Source organism: Thunnus albacares, chromosome 7 (assembly GCF_914725855.1).
Source record: "Thunnus albacares chromosome 7, fThuAlb1.1, whole genome shotgun sequence".
NCBI classification, from domain to species: Eukaryota; Metazoa; Chordata; class Actinopteri; order Scombriformes; family Scombridae; genus Thunnus; species Thunnus albacares.
Window position 1 is genome coordinate 1,694,374 of NC_058112.1, and position 24,557 is coordinate 1,718,930.

At 38.4% G+C, this 24,557-nt stretch overlaps 1 protein-coding gene across 2 annotated transcripts in view; it reads left to right on the plus strand.

Moving 5' to 3' along the window:
* pard6a (par-6 family cell polarity regulator alpha) overlaps positions 1–12,516 on the plus strand; it is a 40,954-nt gene extending 28,438 nt beyond the window's left edge. The window contains exons 3-7 of one of the 2 annotated variants that reach the window (XR_006404253.1): positions 916–1,205; positions 2,519–2,644; positions 4,805–5,004; positions 5,991–10,705; positions 10,780–12,516. Coding sequence is in view for 1 of the 2 variants with exons in the window: in XM_044357279.1 (XP_044213214.1) it covers positions 916–1,205; positions 2,519–2,644; positions 4,805–5,004; positions 5,991–6,312 (938 nt within the window). In the remaining variant the exon portion in view is untranslated. Of the gene's footprint in view, positions 1–915; positions 1,206–2,518; positions 2,645–4,804; positions 5,005–5,990 lie in introns of both variants that reach the window. The other variant, XM_044357279.1, reaches the window with a different exon arrangement.
* Positions 12,517–24,557: the final 12,041 nt, after the last annotated feature.

The window sequence follows — 24,557 nt, forward strand, 5'->3', positions numbered from 1 at the left end:
CAATGGTTCAGTATTTTTCCTCAATGTAGTACAGCTTCATATACCATCAAATCTATGTTCTATTGGTATAAATAGAATAATGTCCAAACTTTTGGTATTAACAAGGCTCAAGGTTCATTTGAATTCATTTTAAATGTTAAATTAAAATAGAACAAGTATATAAAAGTATCACTAAAGAAATTAGGAAAGGAAAAAATATATTGTATTTACAAGAAATACACAGTTACTTATCTCAGAGATATCAACATATGTTGAGGTCATAAAGAACTGAAAGAACATAGCACTGTTGGAAACATATGTACATTTAGGGACAATGGCAACATAGGACTTTGTTATTATCGTTATGTTCCCTCAAAAACAAAACCCCCACATCATGTTCAGGAATACACTTATCTTGTGGGGAACTGGCCAACATGTAAACTTAATGTTATACACTTAATGTACAATATAGTTATACTATACTATCCCAATATAGTTAGGCTTCTTTTTTTAGCTAAGTGTATTGGACAGAGCTGTTCAGTAACCATCTACATGATTTTTCACTATAACTCGATAGTTAGCATGAAGCTGACTTAAATGTAACAAAGTTTTTGCATTAGGCGTACAAACACTCAAACTAGTGTATGCTATACTATGAAACCATTGGTAGGATTTTGTATTGTGTCACCCATGTGCACGTGCGGGTACATGTGCATTCTCCTGCTGCATGCATGACAAACCAAACAGGGACACAGTCATAAAAAACTGTTCCATAGCACTAGAGGTCAAACAAACTCCACAAGGAATGTTTAACAGTTATCAGGCAGATCTCCTAGATGGAAATACTCCTTTAAATGATGTAACAAATTCAGTATAATTATAAATGTACAAATGATTAAAGGTTGGTTTTATCTCTTTCTGTGTTTCTTCTTTAAGAGGATGAGCCTGTAGTTTTTGCCACCAACTCCCTTCAGAGGCGTAAAAAGGGTCTGGGTCTAACTGGACTCCGCACCACCGGATCAAGCTCCACCCACTCAAAGAGCAGACCAGGCCTTATGATTGGCCTACCACAGAACTTCAGGCAGATCTCTTCCATCATTGATGTGGACATCTTACCTGAGACACACCGACGTGTACGTCTCCACAAGCATGGTACCCACAAACCACTGGGTTTCTACATCCGTGATGGGGTTAGCGTCCGGGTGACACCACAGGGTGTAGAGAAGGTGAGATTAATCATTTCATGTCAACCTACTTCAATGTTTCAGATAACATTGCACCTTTCAAGGTTACAAATATCTCTTATATCTCTTAAATGAATTGAATGCATTATCTCTGATTTCCTTAAAACATTCCTTGAAATATTCAATATACTTCGCTAAACAAAGGAAATGTGGCCTGGTGAAGAGCTGTAGCATTGTGTCAAGGTCCCCCTTGAGCTCTGCCCCACTGTCCCAATGACAAAAATACACAGACATGCCAATCTATAGTTTTACTGTTTCAAGATTCCGTATAATCAGCCTTTACCTTGATTTGACCCCTCCAGTGACTTTAAAATCCCTTTGAATTAATACGGGTCAAATTTGACCCAGAACACCCTCTATGTACAAATATTAATACCAGCTGCACAAAAATAAATAATTTTGAAATATTTACATTTTTGTATATTCTGGGCCACTTTAGGAGAAGTCATAAAATTTCAGGTTTAAAGAATGTCATTTAGGGTGTTTTTACTGCTTTCAAATGTCAAGATGGGTAAATTTTGACCCGAACAGTATGTAAAGGTTAAGCACACATACATTGTCAAACAACAGATGGTTTCCCTCCCGACTGAAGCAAGTCACCGTCCCTCATAACTAGCCTACAGTGCCAGGGGCCTGAGAGATGGAGAGACACAGTGATCTTCTCGAACAAAGTGGCTCAAAAGTAGGCCAAGTTAAAGAAACCACTGAGTAACAGTAATGTAATGGGTGTTGTTGTCAACTTTACTACTGCACCGTCTCTCCTCTGCCCCGCCTACGGTGAAACAGAGGAGAGGAGAGAAACTCAGCGTGACCATAAATGACAGCAAAACACAATAAAGATTCTCACACTTAGCTGAAATGAAATAACATAAATAAACATAGTCTCTACTGCGTTTTGCTGTTATTTATGGTCGTGCTGAGTCTCTCTACTTTTCTCTGTCTCCTTGGGAGAGCTCAGCGGATCAGAGGAGGGACAGTGAACCAGTTGAAGTACTTGAGGTGATGACAACTACACTTGTTACATCACTGTAATAATGTGCAATAAAAGTGTCATGGGTTATAATAAAATAAGTGTATCTTAACCCAAGTTGTGAGTCCTTTTCCCCAAAGTGAGTCTTGAGAAAGGGGGATTATCTTATATTCGGGTCGATATAGTATACCAGCGCAACCCACTTGCACATGTTTTTCTTCGCACAGAATAATTTTTGATATCATATGCGATCAAAACTGTTGCACTGTACAGCCCTGCATTGATTTTTTTTATGTTCTCTTTGTCCTTCTCCTTGCTCCTGTAGGTTCCAGGGGTGTTCATATCCCGTCTGGTACGTGGCGGGCTCGCAGAGAGCACAGGGCTGTTGGGAGTTAATGATGAGATCCTGGAGGTCAATGGTATCGATGTAGCAGGAAAATCTTTGGATCAGGTAAATATAGTGCCCAAAATTGACCTACTTGGGGACCTGCCAAGCACTGCCAAAAGTTAAAATGTGTTTTTTAAAAGAACATCTTATATTAAAATACAAAAAATTACAACATTAAAAAAATATGAATGAAATATGAATAGTATGATCAGGGAAAATAAGATAAGTTAATCTAGTAAAATGATAAAAGCACATTTGTCGAATTGTGTGGTTTGTTTTATTTGTATTTAATTGCAGGAAATGTTGAGACATCTATTTATGGATGTCTTCCAAGCAGTTTAGGGAGGTGTGAATGTCCCCAAGGGTATTAACAGGATCACAGCTGAGATTTACAGTAGCTGTGAATCATCTGTATAAAAGTGAAAACTGACGCTTCTTGTGGAGTTTACCTCAGAGGAAACATATGCTAAAAAGACTGTAAATGTGGCAGATATCCACTTGATATGACTCGAAATAACTCAGACTGATGAAACCCCATATAAGCTTCACATCAACTTTTAAACACATTTTTGCATAAAATGACTGTGTGGACACACTGTGGATTTTGTTCTCCATCACCATCATTGAAAGCACACTGAAGGGCATCTTTTAATAGCCAGTATGAACAGAATGAATGATTACAGTGACTGCTCGTATGGACACCTGACTGTTGTTTTAAAACACACTTGAAAAACCTGTCCTTTAAATTTGAACGAACTGTTCTGGACATGTTGATGATCCAGCACTCACCGTGTTTTCTGTGTGTAATAGTGCACAATTGTACTTCACATCATATTGATCCAGACAATAACCACCTGCAACTGAAACCTATCACATTGGAGTAAATAAAATGAAAGTATAATTTAAAATGTGGTCTAGTATTTTGAGCATCAACATTGTAGTACACCACTGGATTCAAGGTTTGTCTACTACAGACCTGACATTGTGTACCCAAGACCTAAGCAATTTGGGAGGAGACTGAGGTGCAGAAGAGCAGGGGATTGTCATTGGGTTTGAAATTTTAACAGTTGACGTGGCTTTGAGCTGTCTGACAGGCCAGGAAATTCACCTCCTACCATAAACAGTGGGAACCTTGCTTGAATTCCATTTGGCCAAAACATGGCCTCAGGGGCAGTGAACAGTTGTATACTAGTTAATTTAATCTGTTACTGTTACTGTTGGCTGTGTGCCAATTTCACGTTCACTGTCATTTCTGTAATCTCACCACAGCTGCTACTGAGACACGTTTCATAAATTCTAAGACATTAATAACATTTTTTGAAGTGTTAACTAAAGTGGATCTTTTAATGTGAAATCATTACCTTAATGTTACCATCACAATAGTGATTCTCCCATATTGTAATTTTCACATTTTATTTTCTAAAATATTTTTTAGTTCTATCGTAATTCAAAAACAGGCAGCAAAGCCTGCCTGCAACATTGGTCAAAAGGGTGATTTGATGATGATCCTAATAAATGGACATCAAACACTAATAACAGTTCAAATTAAATGTGTTTTGCCTGTAAATTACAGCATTTCATTTTACTGAATTTAAGAACAGATCTTAGCATTTTGCCATGAAATGTGGAGGATGTAATAAGCCACACAGTTTAGCAATGAGACAGTAATCCAGACAGACGGATCATTGACCAACACAACTATACATTTTGTAGGGCCCACATGCCTTGAACCCCTGGAACCATATCTGATTCCAGTGTTTACCCTATAATAGTACAAGCCTGGTGGGCCACCAGGTCAAAAAATATTTTTTTAAATGCCAAAAATAACACCAAATATCCATTCATTCAGAAATCAATAACGTTTGGGAGCATATGAGCAGCGCTGTTTCGAAACGTGAGTCAACGTCTGTGTCGTTGCCTGGGAAAATGCAGGTAGCGTAACTTCTTTTAAGGAATAGGGCAGTATGTAAGCCAGTGAGTGGTTAAGCGAGAGAGCGAGCGTCAGAAATGTGACAGTGAATGTGAGCAGAGCAGAGGAAAAGGTTAACAGTAAGGCCGTATTCAGAAACAAATCAGGCGGTGCAGCGTTCAGCCTCAGGGTCAAGCAGAGGTGTGTGCGGGTGTGGGCATGTTTATTTGTCCTCCGGAACGTAACCGCTGTGAAACAATCAGAAAATAACCCCCCCCCCCCCCAGAGCTTAGAACATCTTTTTACCATTTCAGGTGACAGACATGATGGTGGCCAACAGCCACAACCTCATTGTGACAGTGAAACCGGCTAACCAGAGAAACAACGTGGTGCATCGTGGGAGTAAAATGTCAGTGGGCAACTCTGGTTCAGTGGGCTCAGCTGGATCTACAGGCTCTGCTCTGTCACATGACTCACCAAGCCCCGCCTCTCAGAGCAACCCCATCACTGCAAGGTTTGACATGGACATGGACTATTTTTTGCACTGAATCTGCTCATGAAAAATACTGAACAGTATGTCGAGACAATTTTGTACCAAGAAAATCAACTACACATGGACTGAAAAGTAGTCAGTGTTTCCTCAGAATAGCATATATGCCAGGGTGTAAAAGCCTTTAAAACAGCACTGAGACCATTCTGACCCAGGATTATAAAGACAAAAATAGACACAAGCAGCAGCAGGAAAGGTATGAGGAGATTAAAAATGAAATTAGTGTGCAGTAGCAAAAAGAGACCAAGGAAATAGTTTGTATTTATGTAGAATTACACAGAAGATCATGTACCATTATAAACATCTTCACTGCAATTCCCCCTGATGGCCAGTCAACAGGAATTTGTAAAGGCTGGCACTAAGCAGTTACACATGTACAGTAAGTGCTTTCCATGTTACAAATACTTTTTAGAGGCTGCTGGGATTTGTAGTTCTTTCATCTGGCTGTCTGCGTTATCATTTGCATAATGTTAGTGACCATTATTAGGCAATCAGTGTAAACACAATCCTAATTTGTCTGTTGAATACCTGTTGAATAGGAGGGATAAAATGTAAGAGTATCAGACTGTTCATTCATAAGTAACTGTTCATTCTTCCCAATAGGTCCCACAACTAAAACCAGAAACAGAATTCCAGCACATTATACTTGAACCCAAAGTAAAACATGGTGCATCCTGCATACTATTTAACACATCAGTTCAAACTGTTGCAGTATAATGTACAGTAGGTTCAGGACATTCAGCAGACAACCAGTGTTAATCAGCCTTACACTACATTTGTCATTTAAAGAGGCACTAATCAATATTAGTGCAGCAATGCTGTACGTCAATCTTGTGCTTTAGATCATTTTTGCAGCACAACACATTTGTTACACATCTGCATCAGACTGTAATTTCCTGATTGAATGTTTCTATCTTCATAATTTTCCATTTCATCTGTTGTTACCACAGCAACAGCATTGCTGAGGGTGACAGTGATGATGAAGATGATGATGGCGACCTCATTCTAGAGAACGACTGCCTGACGCCCTACGAATCTCACCGGGTAGCCAACAGCAACAACACTAACCTCAACAGAGACTCACCTAGCAACAGGCTGCACAACTCCACTGTGGTTAGGCCCCTCACACAGAGCGTCTCGTTGCCCAATAGCTTTGGAGCACCCCTGAGTGACAGCTCCATGATGATGTCCAATCACAACGGAAACCCCGCCCACACAGCCAGTAGCAGTCAAGAGAGTATGAGAGAGGACGGCAACATAATAACACTGTAACCATGACAACACTGAAAGCAACACTGTAACAGTGAGGACTATGGAATGTTAGAACCATGGTAACCAACCACAGAGTGCTGTAACCATGACAACTACAGACGACTGTGCTCCCGGAAACCAGATAGCAGACTCAAAAGCACCTTTATCTTTTAACTTGTCTTTTGGTTAAGGATGAACCTGGAGTTTTTGACTTCCTTGACACGTTATGACACTGACAGGACTGCAGAGATACAGCTTCATGTCCCATGCTAGCCAGGGTGGATCATGGGCTTCCATCATCTATGGGCAACGCTAACTTTTTACATCTGCAAAATATGGTTGAGGTAATGTATAGAGCTGAATTGTAAGGTTCTAGAAGCAAAAATATCATTTACTGTCAAAGGAGGGGAATTATTTAAATGCCATAATGTATTAACTGATCAGTGTCGACTTACTGAGAGCAAATTGATTGAGTAATAATGTAAATGCTTCTGTAAAAGCCATAAGTCAGTTTGATGTCAATGTATGTAAGAAATCATCTTTGATTCACAAATTGCTTGTGAAACCTACAAAACCTAGATGAAGTTAGACCAGTCGAAGACATTATTACCAACTTCAGGAAAGTTGACTTGTTGGATACTACAACAGATTAATAGAACAAATACCGTAAAAACATGTCTGTGGCGGTGCAACAAGCAGCGCAAGCAGCGCTCTGACAGGCTGATAGATTCCTGTCTGTGTGGTGCACAGATAGAAACAATAAGGTGGGAGGTTAAATCAGATGAGGCAGTGCAAAGCCAGTTTTTTGGTATTTTGGTGAAAACTGGGTCTTAGATGTTGTGCTAGACCAAAATAGACATCTCAAACTTACATCTGTTTCTGGGCCAAAGTCGTTCTTGTTGGTTTTATCATCAAGAACAAACTAAAACCTTGCTGGAAACGTGCAGCAATAGTGGAATAATGCTTAAAATGTAAATAAACTATTTTAATCAAACACTCTTCAACCAGTAGATGTGTTTAAATTGACATTCAAACAGTCATACAGTAAATCAGTCTGCATTGATCTATAAATGAATTTGGGTGATTCTTACAGTATCTGTTGTCCACAGATTGCAGTTCCAGTGCACATCTCACTTCTCAGTTGTCATTCTTCACTGACTCAGCTGTTTCAGAGCCAAGAGACCAGTGTTGCGATTGGCTGAGAGTGTATTTATCAATCACCACACCCTCTGATCTATAATCCTCCTCATCTTTTGCACATACATGGTCTGTGTGCTCAAGAACTACTGCTTTGCACTGACCGTTGCACTTGCAACATGAAAATAAGGCCCTAAAGGAAGGATAAATCACATAACACCAAAATATATACACAGCAGAACAGAGAAAAGTATTCAGAAACAGTTCAAAGTGACAAGAAAGGGATTCAGTGATATTTGCAATACTTAATTATTATTTTTTGTAATTATTTAGATTTTTCTCTCCTAATCAGTTGTCATACAGTTATCATGATCCATCTCATTGGTTTGATAAGAGGCTTAAAATCTATATAGGGATTTTCTGAAATGTGTATAAATAACATGACTGGGACATTTGGTTCCATAGTACACATTACTGAAAAAAAGATGATCAGCTCTACTATATTGTTAGACCAAGACCTACCTTTTTACAATCTGGCATTGTAAATATGGAAACACGATTGCTGTGAATCACATATATCAATATTATAATTTTTAAATAATTTCAGCAACAGTTACTCAGGAAAAAAGGATGAGAAGCAGATGGAAAGGTGTGTTAAATGGGCGATGCAGATACACAGTGATTATCTTTGAAGATTTTCTCACGAAATTTAAGAATCTGAGAATCAGAGTCATCAGCTCCCCTGCGCTTCTCAGCTAAGCAAACTATTCACATGCACATGTAACAGTGGACTAAGCAGAAGTTTCTGTTTTGGGCGGGCCAATACAAAAGTGGGTGGGCCATCTTTTTTCAGAAAAACTTACTTATTAAAAGAAGAGGAAAAAAGAACAAACATAGACAAACTGAAAAATGAGCAACCAGTTTACTTTGCAACATTCTGCATCACAAAGGCAATAACAGCGAAACACTGCCTATCCAACATCCAGTCTGTAAAGGCTGTACACAGCAGTAAAGACAAAAAGCGGCAAAGTGGCAACTCAACGTAAACCCAAATAGCAAAGGTGTTAACTAAGACAGCAGTTGCACATGTAACATTTCCCTTGTGCATTCATTATTGCCTACAGCCATTGTTGCTTCAGTACTGGTCAGCTTATGAAAAACCAAGTAGGTACGTCAACAGTGACAACAATGGCGGAAAGTTTTGAAGACAAGTTAAGAGACCAAGTTCTCCAAGTGTAGCCATGTTTATTTTTTACATCACGCTTCTCCTTCTTCTTCTTTGCGTTTTTTGGCGGATTTTACATCATATAAATCCAGAAGTTCTATTTATATCCTTAGTTCTCTGGTGTGCCCTCTAGTGGAATCTTCCAGGAACATGCAACATACATAGGCAAGTATGTGAACAATAACCTTACGACACAGCTGGTCGTCGACACTAATGCGTGGTTAAAAAGTAACTGTATCTCCAGCCTTACACCCAGGGTCTGTTTTTTGCTGGACCAGCTCACACACGACAGAAAAAAAAGTATTACAGCAACACAAATGGGCCTATAGACCGCCAGCCACCTGGGGGCTGCAGTTCCCCCAGCACCCCTACTTCCCGTGGCTATGGGTGAACCCGCATCAGGCTGACCGGGAGAAAGTGCCGTACCGCCAGGGAGAGAGCGGCCAGGCTGACCTCGCTGTGGGCTGATGAGTCTGGTGGACTCAGTCGATGGAGGTGGTGGCGCTTCTTCTTCCTCAACTTTTTTCAAATAACACATTAAAAACTTTGTTTAGCTATTGTTGTAGCGTTAACATTACATCACCTTAAAAGCCAGCTAGCTGGCTGAAGGCAGCTCAGGAAGGTCAGCGTGTCAGAACCAGAGCAACCAATTACATTCCAGAGACTTCCTACAACTTATTTCAACAGTTTAATCCGAGGACAAATTCAACACACAAGTCAAGTCAACAATAAATCCAGTTAATATTTATTTATTTCCATATATATATGTTTTATATTTATTGTTACAAAACATATTTTGATCAAAGTTGGCTGGGTGGGCCAGTGAGTAATGTGGGTGGACCAGTGTCACCCAGGCCCATTACTGGCTACACACCTGACATGTACACAAACACACTGAACCAGTGGGGAGTGGGGGTCAAAATAAGGAAATTCCTGTCATGTCAAACAGTCTGAGAGCAGTGCAGTATGGGACACAGAGTGCTCTTTTACTCTTATCTGGGTCACATAAACCTGTGCGTGAGAGTGTGTGTGAGGCCATGTCTTTGTTGTTGGAGCACTGGGGATATTGCCTTACAGTCATAAATGTTGGCTGGCTCAGTCACACACTGCACTCTTTCTTTACTGTCCTCTGTCTCACATTCAGCTTTCAATCACATCAAAATAATTAACAACAATCAAACAATCCAGTATTCTTTCTCAAAATCTTGGCCTGACTGTCAAGCATAATCATAGTGTCAGTACTGTTGACAAAATATTAGCTTACAATACATGCATTCACAGAGATACTGAGATGGGAACCATGCTTCTTCATTTAAAGTCATAATATTATACAATGTACAATAGAGGTTGTACAAATGGTCATAATGGTCATAACCACATAATTGTGCTCGACCACAGTTATTTGTTACAGCATATTAGTACATTTTTCATTCATGTATCAGACAACATAACCAGTCATAATACCCTAATAGAAATGTTATACAGAGCTCCAAAGTCTGCCAGTGTTCAGTGCCATGTTGGTCTAATTCTGCTCATAACAGCCCTGGGGAAGGTTGAGGAAAATCCTGTTTATGTTAGCTTGACCTTGAGTGAAGACATAGAAGCCATTTAATACACTGAAAGAAGTGTGACTTTATTAAAATAAAGTAAATAGTTATCATTTTAAAGTAGCATTTTAACTTTTAAGTGCATACTAATTCACCAGTGATTCAAATAGGTCTGGTGTCGTGCTCACTGATGGCTGTTTCCTCTAGTTTGAGAAACAATCAATTAATCAGATCTTTGTAGGTAAGATTAAGAGTGAAATCGGCTTACTGTCTAGCTACAGCCATGAGGAGTACAGACAAAAAGATGGCTGCAAAAATGATGAGATGTTGCACAGGTTGTTGTAGGTCAAAAAATAATAACTCATAAATCAACTTATTTCTTTGATCATTTTGAAAAACTGCTACCACAGCATCTGCGTGGAATGAAAATGACAATAAATCAGTGAATAGTGATTGATTAAAGCAAAACAAAGATTGTCTCCTTTCAAACAGAAATGAGCTGAACGTGAACATGATGTTAGGCTGACAGATTTACTCATTGGATTAAGTAAAATCTGTGATGAACAGTCCTCATAGGAGAAAAGACATATAACTAATTTGTGTGACAGCTTGAGCTTTCCTAGAAGGCAGAGCAGCCACTGAGGCAGAAATTACTTGCTATGGACTAGCTAACATAAACTCTTAGTGGAAAAATAGCCTACATATAATTAAAAAGTTAAAAATGGACATTTCTACAGTATGGTTCCCTTTTATTGGTTTATTTCACAAGTATTAGTTACGTATTTACATTACATAGTTAGTATGGAGTCTGAATATTAGCTACTACAGTATATTATTAAAATGTAATTAGGTCAAAGTCACAAATGTTAAGACTTTGCATTCTGCAGTTGTTTAAATGTTGTGGGGAAATATTAACAGCATTTACTGTGGAGATCACACCATTCTCACTGAAGGACATTCAACTATAGAGACTTTAAAAGATCACTGTATATAATATAGACAGTACTTGTTCCTAATGGTAAATGCCCTCAGACTTTTCTTCTCTCTCATCCTTTTTCCAAAAGGCTTCATTAAAATGTTTGGTAATGAGAAAAACTGGCCTTTGAGGTGTAAGGTGTAACTTTACGGATAATTTGAGCCTCTGTGTCCCGGATGTTTGGGGACGTTACAGAGGTTAGGGATAGGACAGGTTAATGCTGTCTATCAAAATGCTACTGGCAAACAGCTAAATACATTTAATTAAGTCCACTGTTGCTGTTTGGCAGCCAGAAAAGATGAAGATGTGCTCCTGACCTGATTATATGTTGTCAACGTTTTGATGTCAACAACTGCTTTATGCACACACACACACCCAAAACATACACTTTTCTTTTTAATATATCTTCATGTGAAAATATAAATGTAAGATTATGAAACAAGGGAGATTTTCATTACCTGGGAGAAGTTTTTATGTAAGAGAACATTTTATATGTGTAAAATATGGAGAGTATTTTTCTTATTCTTGTACTTTGAAATTGTATATGAGACAGGGGAGCTGATTCAAGCAGTTTGTGTGTGCAAGATTGCTGAATGTGTTCACATGCACACAGTGTTTGGTTTATGTTCAGAACATTAATGATAAATGAAGGAGGTCTTTTTCAGAAATTTCCATTTCCAGATTTAGGTAAAACATCAATTCTGCTTTAATTTGTAATGTATGCATGTCAATAGATGCTGTGGAAATACTGAAATACTCACTGAAAATGAACATTGGACATTGGTGTGCATGTCAACGCAGTCAATTAAAGTATCATGTTAGGTGCTAATCATGGCTTATAAACAACATTTATCCTTGCTTTTATATAATTATCTTTGTGTGTCCCTACCAACATAAATAGGGGTTTAAATATAATAAGGCAAACACCAATCTATTGTAATGGTCATATTAAAGTGGCAATCTCAAAGATGTCCAAAGATTTTCATTTAAATAAATGTCTGTTAAGTCCCTATCTTTCGCTGAATAAGGTAACACAATGGTGATTGGGCCTATGGCCCACTGATGACAGCCCTTGCATTTGCAGTATTATCAAAGAGAATGATTATTAGGAACTGGGTGTCAGCGGTGACTTTCCTGCAATGCATTCAAATCAGCTGACGCAACAGACTCGCACTTCATTCGTTTGTGTGTGAAGCGGCTTATCTTTTTAAAAGCTTACTCTTTTTACTGGTGAAGTTTTATTGCACATACAGTAAGTGTCTCTCCTATGTTGTACTGTGTGTACAACATAGGAGAGACACTCTGCTCTGAGGAGCAGAGGAGAGGAGACAAAGTAACACAATCATAAATGACAGCAAAAACACAGAATCTCACACTGAGCTGAAATGAAACAAGTGCGCATAAATTAGGTAAATAACATAAAAAAAACTGTCTCTGCAGTGTTTTGCTGTCATTTATGGTCATTCTATATCCTCTCCTCTCCACTGCTCTCTTGTGTTTCAGCAAGAGCTCCTTGTGTGTGTGTGTGCTGCACACACAGCAGAGCAGAGGACAGTGAACCAGGTGAAGTACCCGAGTTGGTGACAGCTACACTTATGTTATTGTAAGTGCAATAAAAGCTTTGCAAGTAAAAAGCCAATAAGAGTAATTGATTAATATTATCCGCACAAAAGAACACACCTGCAATCACCACTTATTGTCATATGGTGCCGCCAAAGTGAACGAAACAGAGATCTTCGAGATTGCCACTTTAAGGCAAACAATTGCTGGATTATCAACAGGAGCCCATGGCCCCTGGGTCCCCTTAGCATGTTAATCTGACCTTCAGTGAAGTCAGCATTTAAGGAATAATCCAGTATTCTTACTCAGAGTGAGATGAGAAAATTGATATGCAACACAGATGTGGTTAGCCTAGTTTAGCACAAAGACAGGAAGCATGGGGTAACTGCTAACCTAGCTTTGTCAAAACAGAAACAATGTACACCTCTCAGCAACGCCAAAGCTGGAATAAAGTAGAACTGTAAAACAGCACATTGTTAGTTGAGGAGCAGTTAGCATTGGAGCTACTTCTTGACCAATGACTGCACCCCAGTGATGCTACGCACATAATGAGCATATTTGTACTAAAACCCCTAAATGTGCAGTAATTTTGACAGTTTCCATGCAACTCAATTTGTCTGATTATTAGGTTTAAGCTTTTATTAAACCATACTAAGCTTTGCTTAGTATTGTTTACAGTACAAAAAAAAGATTTATAGTACAAAAATGCTAGCTTCCAAGCTAACTGGTTACGTTGCATACAGCCTAATTCAGCTTCAGAGTTGTTGGAAGGTGTATTTCTTCTTATTTCCAGTCTTTTCACTAAGCTAGGCTAACAACGTCCTTGATCTATCTCTATCTCTGTCTGTCTCTCTCTCCAGACACAGGTGATATCCATCTTTTGGTGTGTGGATAAGAGCACAACAATATCAGTATATATCTCAAAACATCAGACTGTTCCTTTAAAGTAACCTGGGTCAGTTTGATACTAGTTACTGTGATGAAGTACATGTTAAACAAATCTTGAAAAAAAAAGCTTCTCCCTCCACTACAGTCCTGCTTGGAACAAAATGGCACAGGTGGAAGATTTGTTATTTAGTGCTGTCAAATAGGATATTGCTCTACTTGCTGAAGTGTGACTTAACAGCCAATCGGTGCTCATGGTGGTCATGTTGCCAAACGCCTCATTGTTTTAACTCTCTCTATATGTAGCCTGTTTACGTCATGACAGCAGGACTGCTTGCAGGCATTTTGGATGGTCATGCAAAAAAAAAAAAAAAAAGAAACAAGGATGTCCTCCCCTGACTGTACAAGTTTTTAGAAAACAAAGGAAGTGCCTTTTTGAAATAAGGATACTTATGTTTCATTGGATGTCATGTTTGGCCTGGGTACAGCAGGTTGTGTCAGATGAAGATGTTGGTGGACAGCAGGACTTTGGTTGCTGCCTGATAATAAAAGCTGTGCAGATGTGTGTAACCTGCACTGAACACACAGCTGCTTTCTATAGGAGTCTATAGGCCTGGATGTAACTAAACTGTGAATGTCATTTGGAGATAAAATATGATGATTATCAAATTATAATATTATGGTAATAAAGTATTATTAAAAGGCATACAGATTTGTTTTGTGTTCATGTTTCATCTTCTGTTTTCCCTACAATACTTCCCTCTCTTTTTTCTTTGTCTAACATTCCATATCTTCCTTCTTTCTTCCCTTCTTGCCTTATTTTTTTCCGTACTTTCCTCCTTTCTTTCAATTCTCACATCTGTCTTCCCTTTCTTCAACTGATCTGTATGATTATTTATAACATTTCCTCTTTTCTTTCTTCTCTCCCTCTGATTTTATCTTTCTTTCCCTTCTTTTTTTATCTTTACTTCATTCTTTCAGTTCTTTCCTCCCTTCCCACCATCACTGTTTCTGATTGACTGTCCTTCCATATTTTTTGTACTTCCTTCCTTTCCATTCTTTTAATGATAATACTTTTCTTTCTCTCTTTTTTGTTTCCATCCTTTCTTTCTTGCTTGCTTATCTGTATTTTCGAATCAATGCATGTCACAAATAAGTGACAGAGCACAGAACATAGTGCAGAGGTGTGATCAGAAGTGCACCAAGGGTGAATACTGGATGTTTCAGCCAGCAGAGAGCAGTACAAGCAGCAGTCGTACTTCTCTCAGCAAGTCCACTGTTGATTTCTCAGGCTCTACAGTCAATCTCATACCTGCATAAGGTCATTGTGGGGTTAAATTCACACCTTGCTCTCTCCCGGCCTCCCTGCTAAAGAAAAAAAGGAAGAAATGTCTAAACTCAATCCAGGAGTGGCGCGATGAAACCTTCCTGGGTTGGGTCGGCCAGAAATGTGATCAGTCTAAACAGAGGTTATATCCATTACAGGATTAGCTAAACCAAGCACTGCTGCTGTTTGTTTAACTGAGGCTGTTTATATGGCTGGAGGAAGTGTGGCTTTGAGTGGTGGAGGTTGTGAAGAGGACAGAGAGAGGAACAGAGTGGTCACAGTGTTCAGATGGAGGTTCTCTGTCTTTAATATCAGCCGCAACTGTGCTAATGTGCTTTCATTTAGAGCTGCAACGATTAATATGTTCATTGAAAATGAACTATTTGGATAATTGATTGATCATTTTGAGTCTTTTTTTTTTTTTAAAGAAAAATAATCCAAAATCTCTGATTCCAGTTTCTCAAATGCAAATATTTTCTGTTTTTCTTTAGTCCTCTATGAAAGTAAACTGAGGACAAAACAAGACATTTTAGAACTTCATGTTGGGTTTTGGGAAACAGTGATCGACATGTTTCACATCTTTTTGACATTTTCTGGTCTAAACAACTAATCGATTAATCGAGAAAATAATCGACAGATTCAGCAATAATGAAAATAATTGTTAGTTGCAGCCTTACTTTCATTCATTCAGTAATGTGGTCTGTAACCGCTGGACATACAATTAGCATGTTTTATTTTTAGCCATGTTAGCAGCATGGCTCTATGGATGACAATGACTGACAGTCCAACACTTTGGTCCAGACTGAAATATATCAACAATTATTGGATGGACACATCCTTATAATTAAATGACCAAACAGGTTGATTGTATCATGCACTCCAGAACGACCCATAGGAGCGTTTTCTAATATGCCGCTTCTACTGGTTCTTTCCAAAACCGTTAAAAAAATCATGTTTTACGGTGTGACAACACTGTGGTTAAGGTCTGATTAGGTTTAGGGAAACTTAAGGCAACCATCATCGTCATGGCAACAGTAAGCATCATGAGAATTGTAGTTATGGTTTTTTAAAAACTGTCCCAACTTGTAGTTGGAAACAGGAAGCAAACAGCGGTCTCCTGCAGCTAATTCCACTTTTTGCTACCATCTATCTATCTAGCCACATATCCAACCTGCTACCTCCAAGTGTGGACATTTGTCACCAATAGACATAGACATCAACTGCCTCACTCCTCTGGGTCATAATTACTACGGCCACTAGATGGCGTTTGTCACTCAAACATAACTATAGGTCGTTTTTTGCTACTGAATTTACAACCTATACTGTTGTTTCTCTTGAGAGGACAGGCTGTTAATAACTTTGGTGATCCTCTGACTATTACTCCAGTGCCACCATCAGGTCAAAATTTTAATTTGTCCTACACTTTGGTTTACGACCATTTAAACTAAGATTATCAATCTCAGAAAGTTACAGACATGGCCATACACAGAACTCCCTAATCTAATGTCAGAAAAGTGAGGTGGACGGGGTTTCTGAAGCTATTCAACCATCTGACAAGCAGTTCTGACTGAGTATTCTGACCCCTTTCAACTCAGATTGAAGGTGAACACAGAAACTTTCCTCCTTCAACAGATGAATGTAAAAACAGACTCTGCACAAACATCATTCTGCACAGAGAGGAGAACAACATCCAACTGGAGGAACTAGAAGAAAAACATGTTTGAGTGGAGGGGGACTTTAAATATGTTAAGTGAGCAGTCACATATGGTGGTATTCAGTGAAGAAAGAAAGGTAAATAATAACACAGATGCTGGTGTTTAATATTTCTGATCATGATGTTTCACATCAGTGCTTTCGTCACAAATGTCTTCCATCCTAGTGAAAATACCTGCAGAGGAAAACAGAAGTATGTCTTCTTCTTTTTCTTCTTCTTTCTCCATACAACACAGCAACCCAGCCCTCTACAGTCTACTGCTGCCCTCTAGTGGTCAACATGAGCAGCCAGATAGATTGAGACAAAAAAAGATGTAAAGACCATTTATCCATCATTTATTCAGAGCAGTTCCTTCATTCAATTCTGTCTTTATCTGTTACTTTATATACAGCCAGTTGAAATATGTACAAAGAACAGCACAGATATTTTATTCATGCATGGAAAAAATACAAAGAGATCAACAGAACAATTCACTGAGGAAACTCAGCAAAATGAAGTGAAATATTTACAGATTCGATTACTGTTACAGCTGCTGAGCTGCTGATAGTCTGGTTGGGTTTTAGCACCACTTATGTCTCATCATCCTGCTCATTCAGTAGAAGCTGGACTCTGACTCTGTGTTATTCTGGAAATGTGTTCAGTGAATTGTTCAGTTTATCTCCCATGTTGACAGTACGACTGAGTGTGTCTCATCTCTCCTGCTGGTAGTGGATCAGGACTTTCTCTGAGCTCACGATGCGACTCGGTTTGCTGATCTCCAGCTGCCTTTGGATGCCTGCACACACACACGCACACACACACACACACACACACGTAATGCTGTGAGTTCATAGTAACACATCTATGGTGGGCCATGGCAGGCATGTGACAGAAACATTAACTTATCTTTCACATTCTTTGTCACCTTTTAGATATGTAAAAAAAAATTTGCATCTCAAGTCATTTGTCAGTGTGTGTGTGTGTGTGTGTGTGTGTGTGTGTGTGTGTGTGTGTGTGTGTGTGTGTGTGTACGGAAGCCCTGAAAGGCAAGCGAGAAAAAAAAAGAATTCTGGAGATCCAATTTCTAAGTCTGATCTTGATTCTTTTCTCTCTTGTGTTCAAGAGTTAAGGACACGTGAAAAAAAGGTTTTACCAGGATAATCTTTCTAAATTCCATAAAAAAAAAAAAAATAAAAAAAAAAATTTTCATCTGTGAAACGGGCGAAAAAAAAGTTTTGCCAGGCGAAAAAATAAAGTTTTACCAGGATCATTTTCTTTTTTTTTTCCACCTGTGAAATAGTTGGGGTTTTTTTTGTTTTTTTGCCAGGATCCTTTTTCTAAGTTTTTTTTCATGTATGAACGTTGCAGTTGAAAAAAATTTTTTTTTTTTCTGTTGTTCTGTGTTGTAATACTCATTTTGACCACAAGAGGGCAAAGTTTTGTTTTTTTTTTCTTCATCATCTGTGAAAGTAGCAAGTGAAAAAGTATTTTTTTTTTGGTCAGGATTTTTTTAAGTGTTTGTTGTTGTAATACTCACTGTTTTTGTCCACCTGATGAATTGAAGTCCGATATTTATTCTTTTAGTTTTGTTTTTGTCTCCACCAACTCTGGAGAAAAATATCTGACTCTTAAGCTGCTAAATGCTCCACTATGTTCACCAGCTGATCACTAAGTGTGTCTGTTTGCCATTTGGTGCTGAGCAGGTAGTGTACAGCTGAATCTTACTACTGGGAACAAAGTTGAAGAGAGCGCTGAGAGTGAGCTATACATTAAAAGTGCTGTAAAACCAAAACTATCTAAACTTCCTACTTTCATTTCAATAAATGTTCAAATGATCCAATTTCACCAAAAATCAAAGATTAAAGAAAAAGTTCAAAAACTGAAAACAGATTTGTGTATCAGAACTTTGTTTTTTCTTCTTTCCTCTCCTATTAATCATCTCACCACCCCTCAGATTTATCTGCTGACCCTTTGGAGGGGCCCGACCCCTAGGTTGGGAACCACTGGACTAAACTAGCTAACTGTATATAAAGTAGTGTAAACTAGCTCCACCTCCAGCAGCTACAACAGTAACATGCTGCTCTAACACTGATGCTTCACTATTAATAATCTAATGATGTCATATATAATAATATATCAGTCAGAGGGACCAAACCACTACTTTTACTGCAATACTTTAACTACATCAAGCTCATAATACTTATGTACTTTTACTGCAATACTTTAACTACATCAAGCTCATAATACTTATGTACTTTTACTGCAATACTTTAACTACATCAAGCTCATAATACTTATGTACTTTTACTGCAATACTTTAACTACATCAAACTCATAATACTTATGTACTTTTACTGCAATAGTTTAACTAATACTTAAATACTATTACCTACTGTAAGTAGGATTTTTCATGCAGGATTTTTACTTGTAATGGAGTATTTTTACATTGATGAATTGGTACTGAATGTTTCTTCCACCACTGCCAAAAAGCTCTGTAGACCAGTAGTTGGTGAGAATTCTCTGTGCGTTTGTCACCTCAAGCATCACAACACTCATTAATATAGAAAGAATATTGATGAGTGAAGGAAACAAATCCTAAGAAAACAAACTTTCTGTCTTCAATGTGAAGTGAAGGGAAGTGGATATGATAAGCACAGACGTATGATAATGAGAGACTGAGATGAAATGAAATCACACTATACCTCTGAGCACTGCATACCAGCCCTGCAGATCCTGCTTCAAAACACTGTTGTCATCCTCCGACACAAACCTCCTGCCATCTGAAAACAAGAAGACAAGGACTGTCTGAGATTCTGAGGCTCAGTTCTGTCTGCAACCAGTAGAACTGCATTTGCTCTAGTTAGACCCATACAAAACATAACTCCATATCCAGATGTTGTCAAATTATTTACAGCTCCCACAGCATTACAGAGCGTGAACTCTTCCAGATCTTCAAATTAGCTTTGTGGTCAATCAGGGTAGATATTCTGACAAACATTTTTAACACAGATTCCAACCAGAACTGGTTGATCTGAGGAGAAGTTTTAAGTTTACTAGTTTACAGATGTTGTATTTGACAGTCTACTTTCAAAGTTTGAGGAGACGTGGCCTGAAATGAAATGCCAGAACTTTGTAATCCTCATAACTCAGTTCAGGTTACTTGTATGTTCGTTCAGATGACAGCAGAGAGTCTCTGCTTCATGGCTTCAACTCACGTTTGCCCTTCAAATACATCATGGACTGAGGACCCCAGTGGATGTTCAGCTGAGGGGGAAAAGATGACAACAGTTTGCTTCGGTTTGAGGTTGTGTTGCAGAAAAAGAAAGCGGAAGACGAGGAGCTGGTGAGTGGTGAGTTTTACCTTCTGTGCGTGACAGGACTCAACAACCAGGGAGATGAGCAGAGTGCACGTCCACACAACTGTAGCTTTTATCTTCTAGAACGACACCAAGCAAATAATACTACTCATATACAGTAGCTGCATGCATCCAGCCAAGCAATGTGTATGTATACAAATACAGGTTTGAAAAGTGTACATTTGTAGTCTTGATAATAATCTAGAGTAGTAATTTCATTCTAGAAACTGTCAGAGCCTCACAATATCTACAAACCCTTTATTACATCAGTACTCCTACCGTAAAGAAGTATGTCTTTAGTCACATCTTCATATAATTGAACCAGCTAACTCATAATCTCATCACCAGTGGAGGAAAGTAACTAAATACATTTACTCTAAAACTGTACTCAAGTACTTAAGTACTTTTTGGCTTGTAACTCTTGTGTGTAGTTGTGGCTCCTTGTCATGTGATGGATGATAATTGTTCAAGGCTCAAGGAGGTAAAAACTTCCCAATATTTTACAAAAAAGCAAAGTTTAGAGATAAGTCTGAAAAACAAATCAGTCTTTGTGAAGCTGACATCAGTCACAGTCACAGCAGCCCATTTTCTGCAAGATGAGTACTTTTACTTTACTAGAGTACTTCTTCTACCACTGCTGATCACTAAAAAAAACACATATTGTAAGATAGAATAAGTAATACTATAAAAGCAATATATTCTTATGGAAATAAATAAATACAATGTTGATATACCAAAACAAAGATGAAGACTTGATAGTAAAGTTAGATACATGTAGAGGTGGATGATAGGGACATAGGATTATATGATATGATCATTTGTCCATCTCCTTTTTGTGAATGTAGTTGGGGAAAGAAACAGCATTAGAAACAGCTGCTCAGTGTCATGGAGTCAAAGTGAAGTCAATTTCATTTATATAACAAAATATAACAAATCACAGATTTGCCTCAAAGGGCTTTAGGATCTGTTCAGTGTAAGACTCAAAACCTCACAGACTCAATTCAGATTAGAGTAAAAAATGAGAGAAAGCTCAGGACAACACATGAGCACACCACCTCATCATTATTCTATTTCTCTTCAAATATCAGCATCACATGAAATATAGAGGTCACTTCAGAAATACATTCATTTACTTCATTACATGTTGTCAAGATTCATCTGAAAACACATGACTGACAGTGTCAAATCATTCTTTTGTTTCTCTCATGCTTGTATTTGATTGAATGTTCCATTTTTTCACATTTCTTTGACCTGCTTTGTTCTGTCTTCTTTGTCTGATGTTTATGATTACACTTTTCTTTCAATCTCAGATTTTTTTTTCTTATCATAAAATAAATCTCTTCCTCTTCTACACCTTTTAATGTTACTATTGTATATCTTTTACATGATGTTTTAATTGTGCAAACAAATAATCTGAATCTAATTATGATTTAATTGCAGGTATTTGCTTTCTTTCTTTCTTTCATTTCATACTTTGGTTTTGTTTTTTCTTCTCTGTTCTTTCTCTTTGTTTTGTTTTTCAGAAACAATTTTAAGACATCATTAGGCTGTGGTCATATGATATGTTTTGTTTTTTTTTTTGATTTTACATAATAATACATAATAATGAAAAAAAATGTAGATGAATCAGTAGATAACTAAAGAAAATCAAACTAAAATAATTGTTAGTTGAAGCCCCGTCATTAATATTATTATTATCATAGCATTAGCACCAGAGAGACTGATAACAGTGTGAACTGCCTGGTACAATTCATTTGACCTAAATGAAATTTAAATATTTAAGTTGAATATATTTCAATGACAGATAGTTACTGTATATAAGTTAATGAACTTATAATAACTTTAACAAAACAGCAATTAAAGTTACAAAAATCATGCACTTGATTGCACTTACCATGTCTGCTGCAGTGAGAGCAGCCGGGCCAGTAGCAGCATGAGTGTGTGGATGTTCCAGGCTGCTTATATCCTCCTGCAGCAGCAGCAGTAACAGGTTCGATCCCGACTCCCCGTGAGGCCTGGCGGGACTCCTGTTTACTAGAAGCTAAAAAAACAGCACAAAAACACTGGCTGACGTCACAACCGTGATCTGCACTGGAGAACATCAATAGTATGGACCTGCTGTGTGATTCCTACAAGGGGTGGCGTGTATGTGTGTGTGTGTGTGTGTATGTGTGTGTGTGTGATGTTGTCCCGGTGAGTAACAGACAGAGGTATTTCATGTCGCTCCTGTTTTTATTAACATTAGATGTTTCCTAGTATCAGGAAATGATTTTATTTCTGAAAGCTCTTACAGCTGAGCGTCACTGATTATCCTCACGCAGCCTTCATCATCCATTCTACACGCTCTAATAAACCGGCTGTCGTACATGCGGAAGCTATTAGATATGAAGCAAAACAAACATATTTTCAATCCACAAGTCCACTTTACCAGCCGGGTCATTTCCCACTGGTTCTCACTAAACTCTCTCTAAAAAGCATCCTCTGAATGTCCAGCAACATCTCTCTGTTGATATGCTTATCTGTTGCCACCGATACTTGCTGTTCACTCACAGCAATAAGATTTAAGAATAGTGTATTTTACCTGGATTCTGCCTTTCAGGCTCTGCACTAGTGCTGGTGTTACACTGTAAGTTGGTGAGCCGTCGGATCCTGTGACCTGCCCTGATATTCTTACCCTAACCATGTCACTCCTCGTGCCTTAACCTCACCAACACTGCACCTTACAGAATCTCATGAGTCACCAGATACAGTCTATCACCAGGAAGTGAATGGTGAATACAAGGTGTTGGCCTGACCATCAGGAGTCATTTGAGGTTCATTTTCTTCCACAAGGACACTTTAACATGCAGACAGGAGGAGGTGGGGATCAAACCAGCAACCCCATATGCATCCTGAGCCACAGCCACTCAAAGGGAAGTTAGAGTGTGATGTTATATCCTCTGAATATATCAAACTTTACAAGTATTCTGGGTATTAGATGCTTTCAGGCCACAAGAGTGGATGTAAAAGAATATGTTTCATTATCCTCCAAGAATATTAGGCAGGAGGCTACATGAAGCTGATAACTTATGAAATCACTGTCACTGTCACTTTATCGATTTTAGTTTGTTTAAGTTAAATTGGTGCACTTTGTGTTCCAGTCCATTCATCTCAGTGTCCCTCTTTAACAATTTATTGTGACACTATTTCATATAATGAATCATACAGCATTGTTCACTGAACTGATGACAGCACATTGTGTCCAGTACAGCCATTGGCTGATCACTGTGCTGTTGCTGTTCAGACTCAGTGATCAACATTAATTATTGGTATTTATGTCTTCCACATGCTTGCAGGTGATGTGCTGCTGGCTGCTCAGTCTGCTATCATGCTGTATTCATTTGCATTGTAGTTTTTCATTTGCAAAAAATGTTTTAAAAAAATCATGTTATCAGTTGAGCTAATGTATTGTGCTGTTGTCTGGCATGTGCTTACCTTACTGCTGATGTCCAAATGATAAATCTCTCCTGTATGGGCTGAACTGGGTTTGGGCATATATTTCCTGTGCTGGTTTGAAGTGATCAGGTACATGACTTATGGTTACTCACATCATGATGGAATCTATAGCTGAACTCCTGATGGTTGCTACTATGGTTAGCTTAAAGACAGAAGAGGAGGCATGGCTCGCATAAAAGTGACGTGTTTCTCAACATAAAATATTTTCCTCGTATCAAGATACTATTAGTGTCTCACCATATGCTGATCTGAGATTACTTAATACAACTGAGTCACATCTCAGCTGAGAAGAGCTTTACAAGCTTTACAAGGGAAATTCCAACATACTTGTTGCTTCACATCTGTACATTTTAGTTTAGAATATTTCCCTTGACTCTGAATACTGTTAGTATCTGAGGCTAGCCAGCTGTTTGAGCTTCATCTCAGATGAGAAGGGTTTTTCTAGTATTTAAGGGAAAACACAACATGCTGCTGCATAGATTCAGGGCTGTGGATTGCAGTGGCTCTTCCTGTTAATACTCAATAAACAGAAAACATTTTGTTTTGTGTGATTAGCTCTCAGCTCTCTAAAGCTCAAACAGCAAAGCCTTTTCCACCATCAAACTGTCTAATTGTTTGCTTTACATGGTCATTTCCTTCATGTAATGTCTCTGACTGAATTTAACATAAGAGTGCTCAAGTGATTTAATGTTGCACTTTCATATTTGGGGGACTCACAAGAGACAGAAAACTAGTCACAGCTCCAAAAACACAGCATCACTACACTAACCATCATGCAGCCTGATGGCATCGTCCTCACACTCTTGGCCTGGTCATCATGCACCAGTAAAGCTATTTTGATGTGTAAAATTGGTGGAAGTCCTCTTTAAGTTTCAACCACGTATATGTTCCACACTGTAGCTGAACTGAAAACTTGACTGACGCACTTTGAAACGCTGAGTTGACAGTTGACACATGACTCGGCAAGACAGACGGTCAACACCCAGTACACTTACACACTGTGCATGTGTGAGTGTCAGTGAGTGATGGATCACTGGGTTCTAACATTTTCAGGCAAATTGATGC